Source organism: Hydractinia symbiolongicarpus, chromosome 1 (assembly GCF_029227915.1).
Source record: "Hydractinia symbiolongicarpus strain clone_291-10 chromosome 1, HSymV2.1, whole genome shotgun sequence".
In the NCBI taxonomy this organism is placed as follows: Eukaryota; Metazoa; Cnidaria; class Hydrozoa; order Anthoathecata; family Hydractiniidae; genus Hydractinia; species Hydractinia symbiolongicarpus.
Genome location: NC_079875.1, coordinates 16995594 through 17015863, shown reverse-complemented (window position 1 = coordinate 17015863; position 20270 = coordinate 16995594). Strand labels below are relative to the sequence as shown.

The 20270-nt window shown below is 32.7% G+C and overlaps 1 protein-coding gene across 2 annotated transcripts; it reads right to left on the bottom strand.

The window, feature by feature from the left end:
• Positions 1-880: 880 nt before the first annotated feature.
• LOC130643871 (tyrosine-protein phosphatase non-receptor type 13-like) lies at positions 881-20152 on the bottom strand. Of its 2 annotated transcripts, XM_057449627.1 has the most exons (19): positions 20010-20152; positions 18508-18583; positions 14848-14994; positions 13114-13673; positions 12855-12974; positions 12135-12302; positions 9828-9911; positions 9589-9654; positions 9285-9335; positions 8716-8772; positions 8177-8374; positions 7338-7419; positions 6644-6720; positions 6225-6359; positions 5944-6069; positions 5661-5812; positions 3992-4151; positions 3185-3226; positions 881-1873 (listed from the first exon to the last, which is right to left on the bottom strand). In XM_057449627.1, the coding sequence occupies exons 2-18, from the start codon at positions 18569-18571 to the stop codon at positions 3191-3193; spliced, it is 2283 nt and encodes a 760-aa protein (XP_057305610.1). In that variant the 5' UTR covers positions 18572-18583; positions 20010-20152; the 3' UTR covers positions 881-1873; positions 3185-3190. The 2 variants fall into 2 exon arrangements, with proteins under 2 accessions (XP_057305610.1, XP_057305611.1); XM_057449628.1 differs by lacking the exon at positions 8716-8772 and having other exon boundaries at positions 20010-20151.
• Between the last annotated feature and the right edge of the window lie 118 nt (positions 20153-20270).

Genomic DNA, 20270 nt, shown 5'->3' with positions numbered 1-20270 from the left:
TAAATCATGCCTTGATCTTTCCTCCCTTCAATGTATTCGAGTATTTATTGGCACAAGAGGACATATTTGCCCAAATTATGACTCCAGTTTAATTTTTTTCAAAATTGCGCACATCTATTCTAAGGGTAATAATGAGATGTTTTGCCACGCGTAACAAACCCCCCAAAAATATTGGAAATAATTTTTTTTGTAACTTTCCTTTAACAATTCTCTTGCTTGCCCTATTTGTAGTACCTCTCCAAACCAGAATTCCTACACACTTTTAAACTACGTCACCTTTTGTTCAGCCATAGACGGGCATTGTGAAACAACCTACGCAAAAAAGAAGCATCTTTCTAATAACTTGTTTACAATGAATAAAAACCAAAAACACTTGACGAAGCTCCTCTCCCTTTATAGTAGCTTAGCTCGACTTAAATCAATGTAGTCAATTTTTACTTGTCTGTTTTAACAGCAAAAATCTTTGCAACATAGATATACGATATAAAAATCACCAGTTATATAACGATGGTGTACCAAGGATATCTTCTTCTTCAGTTCTTATTGGTACTGTTATCAATGATTATTCTGCAAGGAGGGCCGTAGTTCATTTGAAGCTCTGAATTAAGCCGCGAAAGCCATGCAATACAGCAACCGCTAAACTAGACATCAATCATGTTTTCCTAGGACACACCAAACAGACGGGATCATCTCACATTCTTGTAGACCCTTGCACTCGAGGCCTTCCGCACTGGAAGTGCTTGCTGTGCCACGAACTGTTAAAGTTTGACAGTTCAAATGGTAATTGTGTGCATGGATAGAACTGTTGAACTTATTTTTTGCTTTTCAAAATTAAAACTTGGCTATTAGTAAACAAGGGAACAAAAAGTTGCGATTTCAGTATGACTAAAAATGTGGTTTATTATTGTATTGTGTTCACACTAAAAAAATATTACAAAAATTTGCAAAAAAGTAACAAAAATATGCATAAATAAGAAAAATATAGGTAAATAAAAAAAAACACTTAAATAAATAGAAGTAAATAAGACTTTAAATATTGAATATTTACGTTACACGCATTGTGTCGCAAAAATCGTAATATTTGTCGAAATGTCGAAACAGTTTCGCTATTATAGCTTACTTAATTCCGGAGTGTTAAGTTTCATGTAAAAGATCGTCAAAAGAACTTCGAAGCAACAGACCAGCTGTAGAACTACGAAGATAGGGAGCAAAGCATTTTATACAGACAAACTCTTTTAAATTTCATACGTCGATAGATATGACAGAAGTAGAAAAACCTCGGTACAAAATTACTCAATATAAACCCAGTGTTCAAAAATACAAAAACGTGCAATTAGAAAAGCAGTAGAAACAGTGGATTCTCTTTACCTCGAACACTTTATCCCGGATCATTGAATTTTCCCTGACCTTTCTTCCTCCAAGCCCTGACCAAGTAATATGAAAATGATATCATACCCCCTGAGCATTAGGCTTCGAAAGATACTATTTTTCCCTGGCTTGCTGACATTACCATTAGAATTTTGAGAAAAAAAATTCCTTCCACGTGATTAGACCGAAAAGAAAAGTGAATTAAACATGACAAGTTCATCACCCGTCAATAACATGACTCTCTGGCTATCAAATTAAAAAACTTTCAATTGAACTCACGTTTCCTAACTGCTTAGTCAATGATATGCTTCTCTTTGATTGCAAAACGCTACGAATCCTGCTTTCATCCCTTGTCAGTTTTCTCCCTTTTCTTTCACTATTACAAAAAACCCTGGCCAATTGTTTGAAGAGTTCGAAATAAAGACAGTCCCACTGTACATGCAAAAATATGCAAAATATAAACAGTAACAAAATTATTGAAACTATATCTGCATCGCTGTTGCATCTAAAGAGAAACGTATGCAATTTAAGAATCGTTAAAAATTACAATTGACCTTCGATTATAGTTGACATCAATACGCTTGAGCAGATGCAAAAAAAAAAAAGTCTGCAAAAAATTAGATACGAGTCTTTTTATGCCTCAATTTCGAGGGATACACCCTGTCAATTGTTTCCAGGAGTGACCACAAAGGCGTTTAAAGCTCCTATTTAAACCTTAAAATGCCTACCTAGGCAACGGGTTTATGTCGGAACTGAACCGATGACCTCTTGGTCATGAGTCGAGCGCTCTCCTGACTGAGCTACCCATATCCTCATATGTTGCAACACAGAGCTTATTATAATTCCCTAACAATAATCAAGTCCAACATTAGCCGCACGATACACGAAGTCGGTTGGCAAAGCAATTTTATATGACAAATATTTATATGATAAATCACAATTTAGTTAACCATGACCCATCAGGACACAAATTTTAAAACGGGAGCAATTATTTTTAAAACTCAGTGTTCCTTAAAAGCACATGACCCTATACGTTTTTTTCTTGGTCAGCATTTCCTTCAACCTCGCCTAACTGGTAGGCCCTAAAACTCTTTTTCCTTTACGTTATACAAATATATTCATGAATGCAAAATTTGAAGTTAGATGAATTTCGAAACAAAACAGATACATCTGAACCAAAGCAGATTATTTATTCATCCAATTATCTAAACCTACAGAAGGAAAAAAAGGTTTTAAAAAAAAAAAAAAATTGGAGGGCAAGTATTTATCCTGACTTTCTCTGTCCTTACGAGGACAATATTTTTTCCTTACAAGACTAGCTTAGCCACATGAATCTAGATGTATCAAATAAGTTACACGGGTGCATTAAATCCAATCCAATTAGTTTTATCCACCTTCTTTATAAACAATTGATTTTTGCACTTCGCCCCAAACATCTTTTATATTATACGCCCTAAAAAGCGTAAGCTCATATAATTGTTTACTCTTAAAGCAACATTTTTTTATATAGAAAATATTATTTACCACGCTAAACAAAACGCTAAACAACTTTGCTGCAAGGAGTCCAAATTTTAGCAAATTTTGGGTGGAGAGCGGATTTTGGAAATTAAGCATTGTTGATTAGAAAAGTGTAGATCGTGTTGTCGAAAATTATCTTGTGCCTGTACACCGATCGTCATTAGTGTTCGTTCCAACACATCGGTGACAACCTCTCCTCGACCAATTTCGACAGGTCTCGATAATTCAAACCAAGATATCAATGCGGAAGTTCTACAATCATCCAAAAATAACATCCAAAAAGCAAAGTAGAACTTACCTGAATTTATTTATTCAAATAACTTGCATATTCACACAACGCCTAAAAATAAAAAAGATGTTTACATTATTGCGCATGCGCGTAAACAATTCAACAAACATTTATATCGGCATGGTTACTCAAGGTCTAAATTTTGGCTCATTTCTGCCAAAATAAAACGTCCATGCTTCCTTTTAACATTTAGTTCTACAATTATCCTTTCTTTAGATTTCCCCGATTTCGCACGACACATTTTGATAATTTAAAAGAATAATTTTCCCGCGAAAGAAACTTCAGTGAAGACCTTTGGAAATTTTAGGATTAGCCTTCGCAACTAGCCTTATTTTTTAATCTGTAAGAATCAAGGAGCTTTGAGAAGAGATTAATATTATTTTTACACTAGTCGTTGCCCGTGGAAAAATCCACGGGTTCGCCCGTCTTTTATATTTACCCGTCGCAACAAAGTGGATAAAAATATATCGCATTTGATATTCGTGTCTCCGTAACATCATTTTCTAACTCAGCGGGGGGTCCGCGCAGAGACAGACAGACAACGGCTATTATTATAGAGATTAAAATCATTAATTTATATGTTTATGAGCATAATAACTTTTGTCACATACATAGCCTCCAAATATATTTTAAATTTAAAGCTGACTTCATAGCCGCTTTAACGTTTTTCCGTTCTCTGTAGGAATTGTTTTCGCGGGTTAAAATCACAGAATGCAAATCAGATTCACTTAAATTGCGACAATCATTTCTCTAAGTATAAACCCGCTTCAACGTCCCTTACATTTACAACTGACGTTACGTCACTTGCAAACTTACCGTGTAAATGAATCGATACTGCTCAGCACTCTCCACCGCACCTGCCAAATCTTTTCTCAACAACCTCACTATTCTTCTCACATTCACTCTTCCAGTTTCTTCCAATTTTATCATGCCTTCAGTTATCGCAATGCATACCGCAGCCATACCAATACCGTCACTATAAACAGAACACGGGAATAAATTTTTAAAAAAGGAACACATAAATATAAATAGGAGAAACGTTTGTTTGGATTTGTTGTAAAAGAAATACGGTTTTAGTAAACCAATATATTTCACCAATCAACTTTGTATAAACGTGTCTGCAAAATACACCTGTAAAACTTTGAGTTTGAATAATTAAAAGTTAAAGGCCTTAAAAGTGCTGCCGGCGTCAGCTAGGATGATAAAAAGTTTCGATTTCTAAACACCAACATTATAGAGGGAGATATTGGCGTTAGAGGGAGATGTTGGCGTTAGCAAAACGGGCTAAGGTTCTTAACGCCCACTATTCACACTACCTCTTGTTTCTGTCTTTAACGCTTTTAGCCTCTTCTTACGCTGGTAATCCATTATGGTAAACAAGCCTTTAGCAAGCCTTCTTAGTTCTTAAATTAGCTAACAAGCCTTCTTCTACAATATGACTTACACGCCCGTCATGATCAGAGGTCTGATCGGGGTGAAGTATTCTCTGTTGAGAATGAAATACGGATGTGCTATGATAAATATTCACCTATGTAAGCCTTTAGCAGTTTTGTTGAACTAAACGTGATTCTATGTTGAGAATGAAATACGGATGTGCTATGATAATTATTCACCTATGTAAGCCTTTAGCAGTTTTGTTGAACTAAACGTGACACAAGCAAACCCGCACTTTATTTATAACAACACCAGACAGTTGCTTAATCTTTTAAACGAGATTACTAATGCGCACTTTAACTATTCTTCATGCTAATCTTGAACATAAATAGACACGCTGACGTCCTGCTGATATCAGCAACAACTATATGGTTCAATACTGCGAATCCAACCAACTAGTTTCCAACCCAAAGTTCAAAATGAGAGTGTGTTATTTCAATAGGATGCTGTTAACTACTTGCGCAGACAACTTTTAAAGTTTTCCCAGCTGTGTGAAAAGTTTTGGGCATGATTTTTATCTGCATATTACATGTTCTTACAACCTAAAATCTCTATATGGTAACTAGTCGATGGCTCGTAGATAAATCCATGGGTTCGCCCTTCCTTTATTTACTGCATTTTTATACCACATCAGGTGCGTCCCGCTACTCGTGGTACCATTCTGCGACAGACAGACGTATACGTGGAAAAATCCACGGGTCGCCCGTCCTTTATATATCACATTTCGTGTTTCCGTAACTTGACGCGGCTTTTGCGGACACACAGACAGACAAACGACGGCTATTATTAAAGAGATAATATAGATAATCGCTGTTTGAGCCAGTTCAAAAAACAGGGCTTTTCTACGACATTATAATCGCACCTCCAATTATAATAATAAACCCCGTCTAAGTAAATTTCATTAGTTCAGGTAAACAGGCGAGTAAGGATGCACGAAAAAGCGATGTGATAACTATATACGACGGGGGGGATCCCCCACCTTGGAACTTTTTATAGGATAAAGACTAGTTTAAAAATAAATACTCATCTCAGTAAAAATAACATTTCAAACCTGCAATGAAATATGGGTAATGTTCCACTATTTCCATGGATACCCTCTCGCACTTCCAATAAGAAGCCGACCACAGATTTCGCGCTGTTTGGAATTTCACCATATGTAGGCCAAGAATTGTATCTGTACAAGTAGACTTCTCTTGTCTCATGCTTCAAATAATGAATAAATGAATAAATTAATGGATGAAAACAAGAAGGTAATCCACGTAATACAACATTATATTACCATAAAAACAACATATTTATAACAAAAAAAACAATAAAAACAAAACACCTTTTACCTCGCTTTTCAAGGCTACAGTGCTAGCAACAAAATCAGTCTTCAATTCTTTCTTCTTTAATTGCACGACTAAATTTCCGTATTTTCGAGCCACACTATCTGGGGGCCAGTACTGGGCACATTTTTCCTATAAAAATAAATAAAATATACATAAACAATATCTGTGAAAATTTAGATTCTGTGAACACCAAGAAGTTTAGGACTCTGAACACTGACACTAATCTATATAAAACCAGCATCAACAAATTGTAGCGTAAACACGACTATAACGGAACCAATTACCTGTCCTTGGGATGACAAAGGACATGCCATAACAATAATATTCGAACTTTGCTCGTAAACCATTCGCCAAAAGTCGTTCACTGTGGACACTAATGGACCTTGTGCTGCAATATATGCCGGGTAACCCTTTTCATTCTATAATGTTACAAAACATCCACTCAAAAACTTTATTAGTGTTCCTTTTAAGTACAATTAAAACTGTTGCATTGAGATATATTAATGTTGCAGACCCGCATAGGCCTAATAACATAAAACAGAGAGGTGGGAAGATTATTTGCTATGCAATACGCATTTGTGAAGAAATATGACGTAATGACTTTAGCCACAGCATAATTTTTCGTAAAATTTAGATCTGAACATTGTCACTCTGAATGAATTACTTAACAAAGTCAAAACCCACAACGTTTATAATAAAATACCTTCACTACGCTTGCGTTGATGTAATCAGAACATGGATCGTTGCCTTCGTAACTTAGTACAACCCGGCTGTCTGGCCCTAATAACATGAAAAAATTATTTTGCAAATCTAAAAAAAAATCTGTTCTAGAATCTACAGTGCAGTGTTGCAGTAAAAAAAAACAGAACTAAAACATAAAAATAACACAGCCATTAATAATCATATGAATTTTTGCATGTGTGAGGTAAATCTCACTGAATGTTCTTTTAGTTTTAAGCTAATTTGCACTGTAAATAACCCTTTTTTGGTAACTTCGCTTCATTTTTGTATACAATAGAATTCAGAAAAGCAATAAAAAATGCTTATGTCAACATGTGACAATTCAAAACACTGGGGCAAGTTTGGATTTAAAAGTGAGTAACGTTTACTTGCAACTTTGATGGTCGAAACGCACCGCAATGCAGAACATTGTTTTCAATGTCAATTTGTTTCTAGGCAGTCGTGTTACTTTTTTTATGCTGCACACTATGGAACAGTAGGTAAAAAATAATTTGCGACATTTCGTCAAAATATCAATACCAAAACGTTTCTCTTTTAAAAACAAATAACTTGAAATGAAAAAACACACTTGAACAGTTATGTATAAACTTTTAACTTGAGCTGCTTGCATAAAAATATACATAAACAGTCCATAATCAAAATAGTGCATTTCTTACATGGAAATACGTCAGGTCTCCTGTTTTTTGAGACAATGGAATCAGGATAAATTAACGCTGTTGGCATATTTCGTTCCAAGTTCTAGAAAAAAAAAAGAGATGACATTTATAAAAATTGAAAACATATAAAAAATATATAATATTATAGAAGTCACACAAAATTTAGGCTGACAATAGCTTTTTGATAGAATCAGAAACAACCACTTTTACATACTGACCGGGTAAATCAAGCCATAAAAGTTCTATGAGATTTAGAAAGACATTCTACCCAAATTAAAACAGTTGAAAATAAAATCATATTTGCAAATCAACACGGCGAACGTTAGGTAAATCAAATGTTTTTAAAAAGGCAATGCAAAAATTTTATAAATTTCACTATCTGTGCAAGCTGTCCAACCTTGGCGTTATTGGTAATATCTGGCTTTTATATTATTTGTTGGCAAAACAGAACCTTAAAAATTTAAGGAGTGCTGTTCCCTCCTTTATATTTATTTATTTTATGCAAGTTTTAATAAAAATTAAAGCACGACATGAAAATAATTTCTACCAACATCCAGGCTGGCAGCTAACCTAGAACAGATATGAGATGGTCTAGGAACCAAGTTCCTGTAAGCTAGCTATAACAGGCTTTATGACAGCTAAAAATGCATATTTTTGTAAAGTAAGCTACTTTTAAATGGGGGGAGACCGTTCACTGGCCTGTATTTACGCTAACTAAACTCTGATAATGTAAAAGAACATTTACAATATCAAATAAACAGTATATTTCCCCAAAACCTTTCAGGTGTTAGCTACTGCAATATTATTGAACTACAAGCCTAAGACAAACAGAATCCTACATAAAACTCATTTTCCACATTTGGATCATCTCTTTTACTCATCAATTCATGCAATGTCAAGTCACCCTCATCTTCGTCATCTTCGTCAAAACTGTTATTAGAGTCACTATCAAACTCATCAGCAGGAGGTCTTGGAAATTCGCCAATTAATGCAAGAGTTGGATTAGGTGCGCTTTCTTCAGGCTCAACAGCAACAACCTAATGAAACCAATAATAGAAATAACAACTCAGTTTTTTAATTCCGATAATTTTATCATTTTGACACTTGACTTCTTGGTGGCTCAAAATAAAACACCTTACCATTTAGGAATTAACATTTTTGCACTTTTATAAGAAAACAAGATAATTTTCTTTTTTATTTATCTTTTTCTGCCATAACTAGGATTAGTAACATTTTATTCAAGTGAAAACATGTTTTGTAGTCATTAGACTACAAAACATGTTTACCATTGAGAAGTAATTTGACAAAAAAAAACATTTAAGCCTGTCAAAAAATCCTCATAAAACACACGCAGTATGCTCAATAGTACAGTTCATACTTCAGTAGGTTCTTCATTCTCACCACTGTACTGGAGTTGAGTGTAATCCTTTTGTACCTGAATATTTGAGTATTTTAATCCTTTAGGATAAATTTGATATAGCTTAAAATTGGAAGTCTAGTTTAAGCAAGTGTAATAAAAAAACTTGTTTACGTAGAACAAATGTAGTACAAAACATTAAATTTCTATCAACTCAGAAGCGAGATCTTTGACATAAACAAGCATAAAATATCTTTTTTTTTTCAAGCGCCACTTTGTTCCACCTTTTGTTAAGCACCAAGTCTAAAGTCTTAAAAACGTTCTAGCTGCAGTTCCCTTACATGTACATACAAAAGTGACAAAAAAAGACAATACTAAAAAGATTATTTTATTTTCTCTCCTACACTTGAATGATCGTAAATTAATCTTACTTTGCAATGACCCTTTTTAAGATTGAATGCAGCTCCAATACTTATGATTATACAAATGATTTACAAACACCCCAAGTCAAACTTTTAATAAAGCACTGTTTGTGAATTAGTGTCAATAAGCGCCACAGCACTTTGAAAAAAGGAAATACAGGCGCATACTTTTGTTTCGTAGTCTTCAGTGTATTCAAGTGGAGTGTATTCAACTTGCACCTGAATATTTAAAAATAAGTAAATAAAACATTAACAGAATCAGAATTTTTAATAAAAATTGGTTAATTAATATGAGAGCAATTTTCCATGCAAGTTTTGCTACAGTAAATAAAATGATGAATCCTACAATTAGTAGTTTTCATCTTTATTATTTCAAAAATTTGCAAACTTTAAACTATTAGTAAACAATAACGTATCAGTAAACTAAAACGTTTTTTGTTGTAACCAAGAAATTTATAAACCACATTCATACCTCAACGGGTTCATCGTCAACACCATAGTCATTGGGGGTATGCTCAACTGGCTGTTCCACTTGTACCTAGATTTAAAAACTCAAACTCATTAAATTTCTTTACCTATAATCAATTTACAAAGAAGATTTTCCCCGGTTATAATCTTCAGTAAAAAGAAGCAAATTTTGTGAAATAGTTATACGTTGGTATCTACATTTTTGCTCACATTAACAACAATTTAAGTATCAGAGCTGAATACCTGCACTGCATCAATGTTATCTTGGTATACTGGAGGTGCATGTTGGAAGCTATCTAGCCTTTTATGTTGGAAGCTATCTACACTCTAGGTTAAAAAAGGTAAATTGTTTGGTAACAGATTAATAAAACAGAAATTAGGAAATTAGCAAAAACAAGCAACTTCTGTGTGAGCATAATAAAAATTTATAAATCACTAAAAACGGAAACCCTAAGAAAAAACCTATGGCACTTGAATTAAGGACTATTAAAACACAGTTAAGACTGGAGACGCATGTTTTTTAGGAGAGGTGTGCAAAAGAATGCACATACCCTGAAATATATTGATTGATTAAAACATTCTATTGATAGCACATGCAAAATGCTTTAAGATATTAACATGTCTTTTGCCTAACGCATCCCCTTTAAATCATAAAACAAGTTAGATTTAAACAAGAGAATTAAAACAATATTGAGGTTGATGCAACTCAGTTGTTAACAATATTTTTCAAGACATAACTAAATAGTCTAAATTATTATATGCGAGAAATAATGCAGCATTTTATTACTTAAATTTCATCTTGGTAAAACGATCCTCAGGCAAATAGATAATTCATCCTAAGATCGTCCGAACAAGATGGGAAGCTTTAAGTAATGAAATGTTGCATTAGCCTATTATTATCATATTATGAAATTATCAATTTTAATAATTCATAACTTTGATCAAAATATTGCGTTGGTGACATTTGTAAAGGATTGGTTCGGTAAAAATGAATTCTTCAATATCAAGGTTTTTTCAAAAGAATTGAAGTCAGCATATGCTGATTACTCGAAAAACATATTTTCTTTTTTGAGAATGATTTTTATTGTTTGTAAACAGACTTTTCCTTTTAAACAATCTCTGTGTTCATGACGTCACAGAGGCAGATGAGAGAAAAGAGAAGTGTTTTAAAAGTAAATAGAAATTGTTGGTAGAAAGTTTTGATGTGTCTATATTTTTTTAAATTCAATGCCTTGGTGTATGGCAGTGGGTTGCTATAGCAATACTTTTATGGTAAACAGATTTAAAAAAGTCAGTATTTATGGACTACCGAAAGATAAAAACCTCAAGAAAACATAGTTGCAAAACATCAAAAGGAAAAACTACCAAAAGATAAGAAGCTATGTCAGACTGTTTCAAAAGAGATTTGAAGGTAATAGAATTGTTTTATTTTTACAGCAGCATGGATTTTTTATAAGAATGAAGCTATGATTTTCCCAAAATTTGAGAAAATTTTAACAAAACAGCCCCCCTTTAACATATACCAGACCTAACATTTCTTATTAAGAAAAGGTTACATTAGGCATTATCCAGATCAAACTGATCATTATTGTTTAACACGTTATATGGACCATATTTCATCGTATATGTTTCCCATTTTAATATCCAGCACTTAAAGGGCTAACATATGCCAAACAAAATCTTACTCAACTTTGTGTTTAATATTTTTGTTTAAGTTTAATTTGCTGAAGGCTGAAGCTATTCCTACATTATTTGCCTATAATATGGATAAACAACCGCAAAAGCGAAAGTCGAGTGAAACACAAGAAAAATCAAGGGCAAAACGTAAACTTTGTGAAGATGGTATCCACCATCATGCTTTGGTTCTAAGATTCGACTTTGAATGCAAAACCAAAGAAATACAAACAGATCCTGAAGTAAAACCACAAATAGTGCCATAGGAGTGCAATGCAATATTGGATTAGTACAACATGAAGAACAATATGTCCTGATTTCATCTTCAGATGAGACAGAAGAAGAGAATAAAGATGAGAATCACAAAAGTGATGACGAGTATAGTGAAGAAAATAAGGATGTTCAGAAATTTCATCAAGAAATATCTATCACACTATCAAATCAGCCTCATTTCCACTACTTCCACCTTCACTGCTAGCATAAATATTGCTTTCAGAATCAGATAGCGTTTTTGTAAACTTTACAACTAGAATACGTTTAACTTTTACAACTACTAAAAACAAATCTATTACAAACGCTACAAAACATACAGTATATACATAGGTTACCCATCTGTCGTAGTGACGTAAGCAAAGAGGTTCGTTTATAAAAACAATACAAAAGAGAGCAAGTTCTGATCGTTGTGGATAGTTTATTACATTAAATGTATGTATCATTAGGTTTCGTTTTTGAAGGAGAATTTTATAAGACTCGTTAAAAGAAAAACATATTTTTACCGAACTAATCCTTTAGCACCAGGTTTACACATATTAATAATGCCTTACATTACAATGTGGCAACTTTAAACAAATATTGCATTGGCAAATTAGTTAATACCTTTTCATCTTCGTACAATTTATTATTATACCCATGCTCTTCCTCAGCTTGTGGTGTTACAATATCTAATTCCACATACTCAGGTTTCTTTCTTGTTGAACCAGTAGAATCTTCATCTTCATCATTATCATTCGTGTCCTTGCAGCACTCACAACAACAACCTGCAATCTAAAAAAAAACGTTACAATGATGTTATGAAAACAACACTTTAATGCTAAAATTACCCTTTACTTAAAGAAAACTATTCTTTCTTTATCATAAAATCAAAATTTTGGATGGCAAAGTCCCTTTTCTAATTGAAATGTTTTTTATTCCTTTGAGTTCTTGGCTCTTCAACTTTTTTAATAACTGTTTATATGGTTACCCATTTAAATTTTGTTATTTTTCCCCATTTTTATTTAAAGGTTTAAGCTAAAATTCAGATAAAATTCAAAAACAATTTAGTTTGTAAAGAAATGATAATTATATACCTGTCACAAGAGGACATTTTTAAAGTACTTTATAAAATTGAAAAATCACAAGATCATGTGATCAGTATCAAAAAATTATTTTTAGTGATATACAACTAATAAATATTAATTTACTATTGCAAAAAAAAAAAAACAACAACAACAAGATTTTATCTCATGCTCAAAGATTACTATACACTCTATCTTTAAAACAAGTTAGTATTATAAAATTAAAAAATATTGCAGCTGCAAAAAGAAATATATTCTTTACCATGACAATTATGATAATTAACAACAGAAGTCCTGCAACAGAACCAACTCCAATGTAAATTTTCTCCACGTCAGTCAAACTGTCATCCTTATTTGCACCAAAATATTCAACTTTGTCCACCTAGAAAATTATTATACATTGCTTTCAATAATTTTCAGTTTTGTGGTAATAATTTAACATTTGATCTGCGTCTGGTTGCGTCGTAATAGGCCTGCCATGAATTTAACATCATACCAAATACGCGAAACCGAAAAATTACCTCTTTATGTAAACCAAGACCAACTTTCCAGAGAGAGCCATCATAATGCATTTGGTCCAACACTTTATAAGCATATTGTGTACGAGTGGAACTGAGTTCACGTTTTTCTCCAGCCACAAGGAAAAATGTTACAACAGCCTTTTTAAGTCTTTGTGACTTACTATCATAGCATTGATCGGAATAAAAGTAGATATCATTTGGATTGTATGTTCCATTACCATTTGGCAAAATCAGTTTTGATGCAAGTTTAACTCGAAAAGCACTTTTTAATTCGCAGAAGTGATAAAGAAACAGATCGACCTCCATTCGCACATAACTTGATGGCAGTTTTTTTTCATATGTGTATTCATTTTTCAAACTATCTGCACGTACTCTAACACTTCCTCCTTTTGAAGAAATCAATAAGACGTCATGCTTCGTTGCAATCCTTAATGGTTCAGAAGCAGCTTCTTTTGTTATGTTCCTGTTCGAAGTAATTTCAAATTGTACAACAGGTTCTTTATACACTCCCCATGGACACTCAAACTTCTTGAACTTAGAATTAAAAAAAAACGTCTGATCTAAAAATATAAAAGAAATTCAAGATTTTTAACACTGCAATATTCTGTTCCATTAATTCTTTTTCTGGTGTCTAGGCAAAACATTTTTGAATTATCTCAAATTATTTTGCACTTTGCCCCAATGCAACTACTCTCTCCAAAAAAGAAGAAGGGAAAAGTAAGAGTGTAAAATTGGTCACAAATGTGTGCTGGCTTATTGGAATACGATTTGAATAAAAAAATGGATCCCTCTATCACTGTTTACTCTTTGTTCCTGAGAAACAAAACAAATACAAAGAAATATTATAAGGCAGAATTTCTCACAGAATCAATTGTGGCAATTTTGCAAAACTTGTATATACTTAGATTTTAGGTAGCAAAAAATTTGTAATGTACTTTAAAATGTTTATAATTTTAATAAGAGGAAACAAATAAGAACACAGGAAAGCAAATAATATTTATGACGTGTTGTTCTGATAGAATAGTAGCTTATACAAAGTTTAATTAATCTGCAGCCATGAAAATGCAACATTTAATAAATACATTAAAACACAGCAGTCAAAAACATTAAAACACAGCATTCAAGCTTTGATTACTAGAGTCTTTATAGACTCTAGTAATCGAAGCTTACTGGTTAAATTACCGTACTTTATTCAAGCTATTATTCTTAATTGAGCTTCATTGAATCTCCATAATAACAAACCTCTGTCTATTGGCAAAATAGCTATGTATAACTACATTTTGAGCCCTCACAGAGTAATTCATGAATGCATGTTAATTTAGGAATGTTGTTAAAAAGACTCCAGTTATTTTTATTAGTGGTTACACTTTTTAACACATCAAATGTGTTTTATAAAGGAAGATCGTATTACTATAATTCATTATTTCTGATACAAGAGTCATTGAGCTATGCAGTAGCGTCTTTCCCATAACCTTTCCAGAATAAAGGAGTGACACTCAAGAAAAGGTTATTCCTGAGGGGTGTTGGCCAAACGATGGGGGTAAAATGATACATTTGATTTGTTGATAGGGGTCGAAAAAATCATATTTGTTCCTTTGTGTGGCCAGGTAGCTTTATCTTAAACTTAAAAGTCTTTTCCTTAAAAAATTTCCTTTAAAATACGCCGCTAATGATTAAAGCTGTTAGGGTTTTTAGGTAGTTATTATGAAACTATAACAACAGTATAAAACCTACCTTTGTATGCATATTTGACACCAGCCATTACCTTTTCCTTTAAAGATAAAAAACCTTTAGACGTCTCATCATTCTCGTAAATATAGTTGAAACATTGACCATCTTTCAGTTGAATTTCTATCTTAAAGGTAAACAACTTTGGAGGATCTGAAAAAAAGAAGGTTTAATTCTAAAGGTTCTTTTTGAAGTGATTTGAGAAAAGTCTTGCTGTGGAAGAAATGTAACCTTCACCAATAGGTAAGCATTTAACAAAAGTAAACGCTTGTTCCCATCACCAACACCTTACTTTTACTAAAACTTGTGTGGTTTAATAATTTGCACATGCCTAAATTTGCATGTGTAAATTTACTCCAGGCCGGCTCAGGAACAAAGTCTAACATTTAAAAAGTCATGTGACACTGGAAGCTTTGCAGCTCTTATGACCTAATTTAAATCTTTTCTGAGCGTATTTTAATGGTTTGTTTTACATGTGACATCACTCGAGTAAATTAAATATTGATAATATACAGCAAGATTTACGTTTTGTGCGAAGATATTTAAGGTAAAACTTGAAAGTTAAAGGTTTGTAGCATAGTTTTACTTTCAGCTTTTTATTTTTCACACAACTTGACACCTTAAAATGAATTAATAGCACTTGACTTCTCACGATTTTGACTTCTAAAGATTTAATTTACATTTAAAAATTTGTTTATCCCACAAATTGTTGAAAAATCTAATAGAGATTTGTATGGATTGTTGGTTAAAAATCCTGGTTTATGTCGTTTAAATTCTCTGGTACCCAGACCCCTCACACAGATTAATTTATATGTACTGTTATTAAGCAATCATGTGGGTACAGGCCTGGAAATTTCTGGAGTCCAGGGAAACGATCCATCGTTATCGTGATTTAAAGCTGACAGAAACGATCCAAATGTTTTGTGTTAAGTAGACTTTGCGGAAACGTCGCGAAAATGAAACAATCGTTTCTGCCAAGTTTCCAAGCCTAGGGTTCATTTTCGGTCTTTTACACTAAGTAGAAAAAACGAAGAGGAAAAAATTGTGCAATTTAATAAAGATGCTATTTTTAACTTTATACTATCACTATACTAACTATATTATATAATGACAAGCTGCCCTATCAGCTATTATTATGTCAGCCCAAAGATTATACCAGCTCTTTTTGCAGCAGGCTCAAACACCCGCAAATTTTAGCCTAACTTTAAACATCCCCTCCAAAAAAAACATTCAAAGTGGTTCAGCCCTGTCAATCCAAAGTACCGAAAGTGAGCACGATAGAGTCGATGTTCGCCAGCCGACCTCAAACAAAAATGAGGCACTTTGGGGTTCAGCAAGTTATATTTTCCTTTGCTCCGGGAATTTAAATTAAAAATTATCTCAACTAATATCTTTTGCAGACATGTTATTATTCCTATTTATTGACAACTTTGACTATGTTTCCCTTAGAGCGACAAAGACAAACTTTTTGACCAGTGACAGTGGCATGTTCATTTTTTAAATACACTACCGGAAACTTTATGTACCATACTACCTATGCTGCAATATACAAACCTTTTTTCACAACCTTTGAAACAAGATTGGTTCTGTCAACGTTATAAAGAAGTTTTCTGGGGAATACGATCTTGACACACATATAGGGCAGCATAAAAAAGCTATCCATAAATTATTGTATATAGCTTACATGAATTTATAGGGCTAGTGCTTTTAAAATTTTTCTATAATCAGACATTAATCTTCAACTAACAGGACTTTGATTTCATTTTTTTCTTTGACTTAGGGTTGATGACTTACAAATATAGTATCCCCATCCTCCTGTCCCGGCCCTAAATGTCAAAATTATATAATCTGAGTATCATCAATCCCTCAAATCACAAGCATTCAGGCATCCTGTGAGTGGATGAGAAATTAGCTAAAAATACATTTTTACCTATTCTAAAAAGAATGACCCCCTCACCTCCAAACAATTTAGCGTGGTCATAGATCTAAAACTTTATAATTTTTAAGATATTTTAGTACAATTTAGGAAGTGTTTGGATCAAATATTAGGAGAAAACACGAAGAAAAAAAACATTATAACAATCATCCTATATTTTAGGAAAATTTTGTTAAAATTTTAGGAGGAAAAAACAATATATATGTCAAAGTTTAAAAAGTGCTGTATTTTGTTATAAACGATAACTATAACTATAACTATAAACTACTATTTTTAATCACGGTAAAAAAGTATTAACGCAGTTGTCCGTTTATTTTAAAATATATGTGTTCCTGCCGTATTGAAATTTATACTTGTTATGTAATTTGTGTTGTCCTTGTGTTGTCCCGTTTGTGCTCTGCTGTAGAGTTCGCTCTGCGGTGGAGTACGAGATGCATTATATTCGTTAGTTTTGTGTTGTGATGCCCCGTGTTAATTATGTAAAAAGAATAATTGTAATTTTGGTACTATTTTTAGTTAAATTTTTCCCTTGAGTCCGTTTTGTTTTGCACATCTTGCACATCCTTTTTCTGTGCTAGCGTCTTCAACATGTAGCGACAGGGTGGAACATACATTATAAAAATAAATTCGCTGTTGAGTGAAATTAGTCTTTCGTACATCACAGGAGTTGTTCTGCATCTGAGCATTATTTTCAGTTGTTTTCTCTCACTTGTAGTTGGCTTGGCTTATGCCACTATATTTCTAGTAAGTGTTTATTTCCTAATATTTATGTCATGTTACATGTGTTATTTGTTACTTAAACTTTGCCTTGTATTTTGTTTGTTTAGCGAGTAAGATTGTTAACTACTCCGTTGGAATCGTGTCTTTAATTTCCAAGCACCTACAATATGTCGTTTTTGTGAGTTTTTGTGATCATTAGCGCTTTTAAACAATAGCTTGCATGTTACATGTGAAAACAAAAGACTTCATTATATCTTATTGTCATGCATTATGTAGATATGCGAGTTCGTAAAACTTGCATAAATGTCAAGTTATGTTCAAGCGGTACTGTAGTCACTTAACTTTTCAGCTACAATTCTCTTTGCCTTTGGAAACAAATTTATATTATTTATTAATTTTACTTTTTGGGTGCATAAAAAATAAATAAAGATGGATAATTATTTCCCTGTCTCTATTAATTATGGTTACCCAAGTTTTGTTAAAAATTAACTAAAAAGAATATTTTTGAAATTTTAGAATCCGTATGTAATCAAAATATGGCTTCACTAAGAGTATTTACTGCATTTTTTATTCAAAATTATGCTAAACAAAAATTGAATGCACTGTGCACTTTGGTAGGCCTTATATATAAATTTATATATTTATATATAAATTATATATAAATGTTTGTTCATCATAATATCAATCATATTATTATTAATATAATAGCTTGAAGTAGAAATGCAGAATACGGTGGACATGTGGATACTATGGAAAAAGCTTGATTTAATTACCATTTTAAAAGTGTTATTTGAATTGACTGACTTAATCAAAATTAATAATTTCACTAAGAGATAATTATACATAAGCACAATATGAAGATATACTTTGCAAAATCCAACATTGCACTTGACAACATACAAATTTTTAGATTCTCTTTATCACATTTCACTTGGTTAATCAAGGTGGTCTTCATTAAAACAAGTAACTTATTACAAAACACAAGTGCATTACATTGAAGGTTTGCTTACCAGCCATTTTAACATCTCCAATCAAACACACCAACAGTGAAAATGTCAGTAATATTTTTTTCATTGTAATGCCTGCCTAAAAAAATAAGATAATATATAAGAAGTTTTGTTACAAAGTATGTGATATCAAACAACACATCACATTCTGAGTTGTGTTTATTATAACGATAGCGTATACATAATCAAGAAAATCTAAATCAATCTTCTTAGATTTAGATCTTCTTAGATCTTAGAACGATTTTTTAGTAAACATCCTATGGTGGTTTAAAAAATTAAAAGCATAATGGGGATTTGAACAATAATATGCCTGCATAAAATTATTTTAAAAAACATCTTTTTATTTAGTTACCATTACGGTTGCAACAATGTCAAAAGTTTGACTATGCTAAAGCACTATGTCAAGGCTAGATATTTTAGTTATTAAAAGTAACGTGTACCTGGAGATTATAACATAGACATGAGATTGGAAATTTTCATTTAAGTAGTACTATAGGGATAAAACAGTTAGGCTAGATATATAAGAATGAAATAAAATGCACCCTTTCTTACTGATTCTTTTTATGTTGGCAACATTTGTTGCATTAAATCAACAATAAGCATGGTATTTTTCTAAGAAAAATCTTAATCAATTGTTTTCAGAAACAAAGTTTTTTCAATGATGTATTACAACAGGAATCATTACATATAGTTAAGAACTTTTGTTCCCTAGGTGATATGTTGGATAGTGAAGGGGTGCTAAAAGAAGTGCCACTTGCAGGTTAGGTTCTGCTAGGAAAACACTTAGAAAGTTACTTCCTTTGCTGACCAACAGAGTTTTTGTTGATGCAAAAGGTAGGTTGTTGGAAGACTGTATAAGAAGTGTTATATTTGTTGCAAGGTAGTGAAACAGGTGCAGTAAAAAAGGAAGAACTTGACCGTTTAGAAAAGAATGAATAGGAAAGGTTAGTTTGATGTGTAAGACCAGTTTAAAGGTGTTAAAAAGAGTTCAGAAGAGCTAACTAGCAGGCTAAAGTATTTGTGGCATTGGAGATGTTATCCAGATAAGAAGATCGAGTTGGTTGCACGATTTGGAAAGAATGGAGGAGTGACTTGATAGTTCCTAGGACAAGGTCTAGCTAGGTGTATTGAAAAAGACCTAGAAGGAGGTGAAAAAGATAGATTTGATCCAGATAGCTGGTGGGTGATGATGATTTCAATATATAAAGGTAAAACTAAGCTAAATTGTAAAATAAAAGCTGTTGAAATAGTTATCATCTCTTTTGCATAAAATAAAAGAAAATATGCAGCACCCATAGAAAATCCAATGCAGGTAGCTAGCTCTAGCTATATACCTGGCTAGTTAAACTCAAGGTAGCAGCCAAGAAAGCACACTAAATCCTTTACTTCAGTTTGCTTATACAACTGATGTCCTAAGTAAAATACTTTATATAATTAGAAGGGAGTGCGCCTTTAAAAAGAAGGATAAAATTATAATAAAAGTAAAATTAGCTTTATATTCGCACCAGTGATTCTTTTGCATGGTAGATCTTTATCCCTGCAGCTACTCTATGTATCAGTGCACTTCTCAATGACTCATTTGAGCAATACAGTTTTTGGTGCGATCTTCTTTGTATTTTTATGTTTCTCTTGTCACTAGCTTCTTTTTATTTTGTAGAAGTGGTAATTTATCAAGAATATTTTTGAAGCCATTTTTATTAAAAAAATCTTTCAGGCAACTGATCCTTCCGGGAATGAAAGGCGCATATGTCGCGGACATGGCGTAC

Excerpts from the sequence above, each read along its gene's own strand:
- LOC130643871 (XM_057449627.1), bottom strand. The coding sequence starts at position 18,571 with ATGAAAAAAATATTACTGACATTTTCACTGTTGGTGTGTTTGATTGGA. Across the intron at positions 13,674-14,847 it reads TGTCAAATATGCATACAAAG|ATCAGACGTTTTTTTTTAAT; the intron begins GTAGGTTTTATA and ends TTATATTTTTAG. Across the intron at positions 12,975-13,113 it reads GTCTTGGTTTACATAAAGAG|GTGGACAAAGTTGAATATTT; the intron begins GTAATTTTTCGG and ends ATAATTTTCTAG.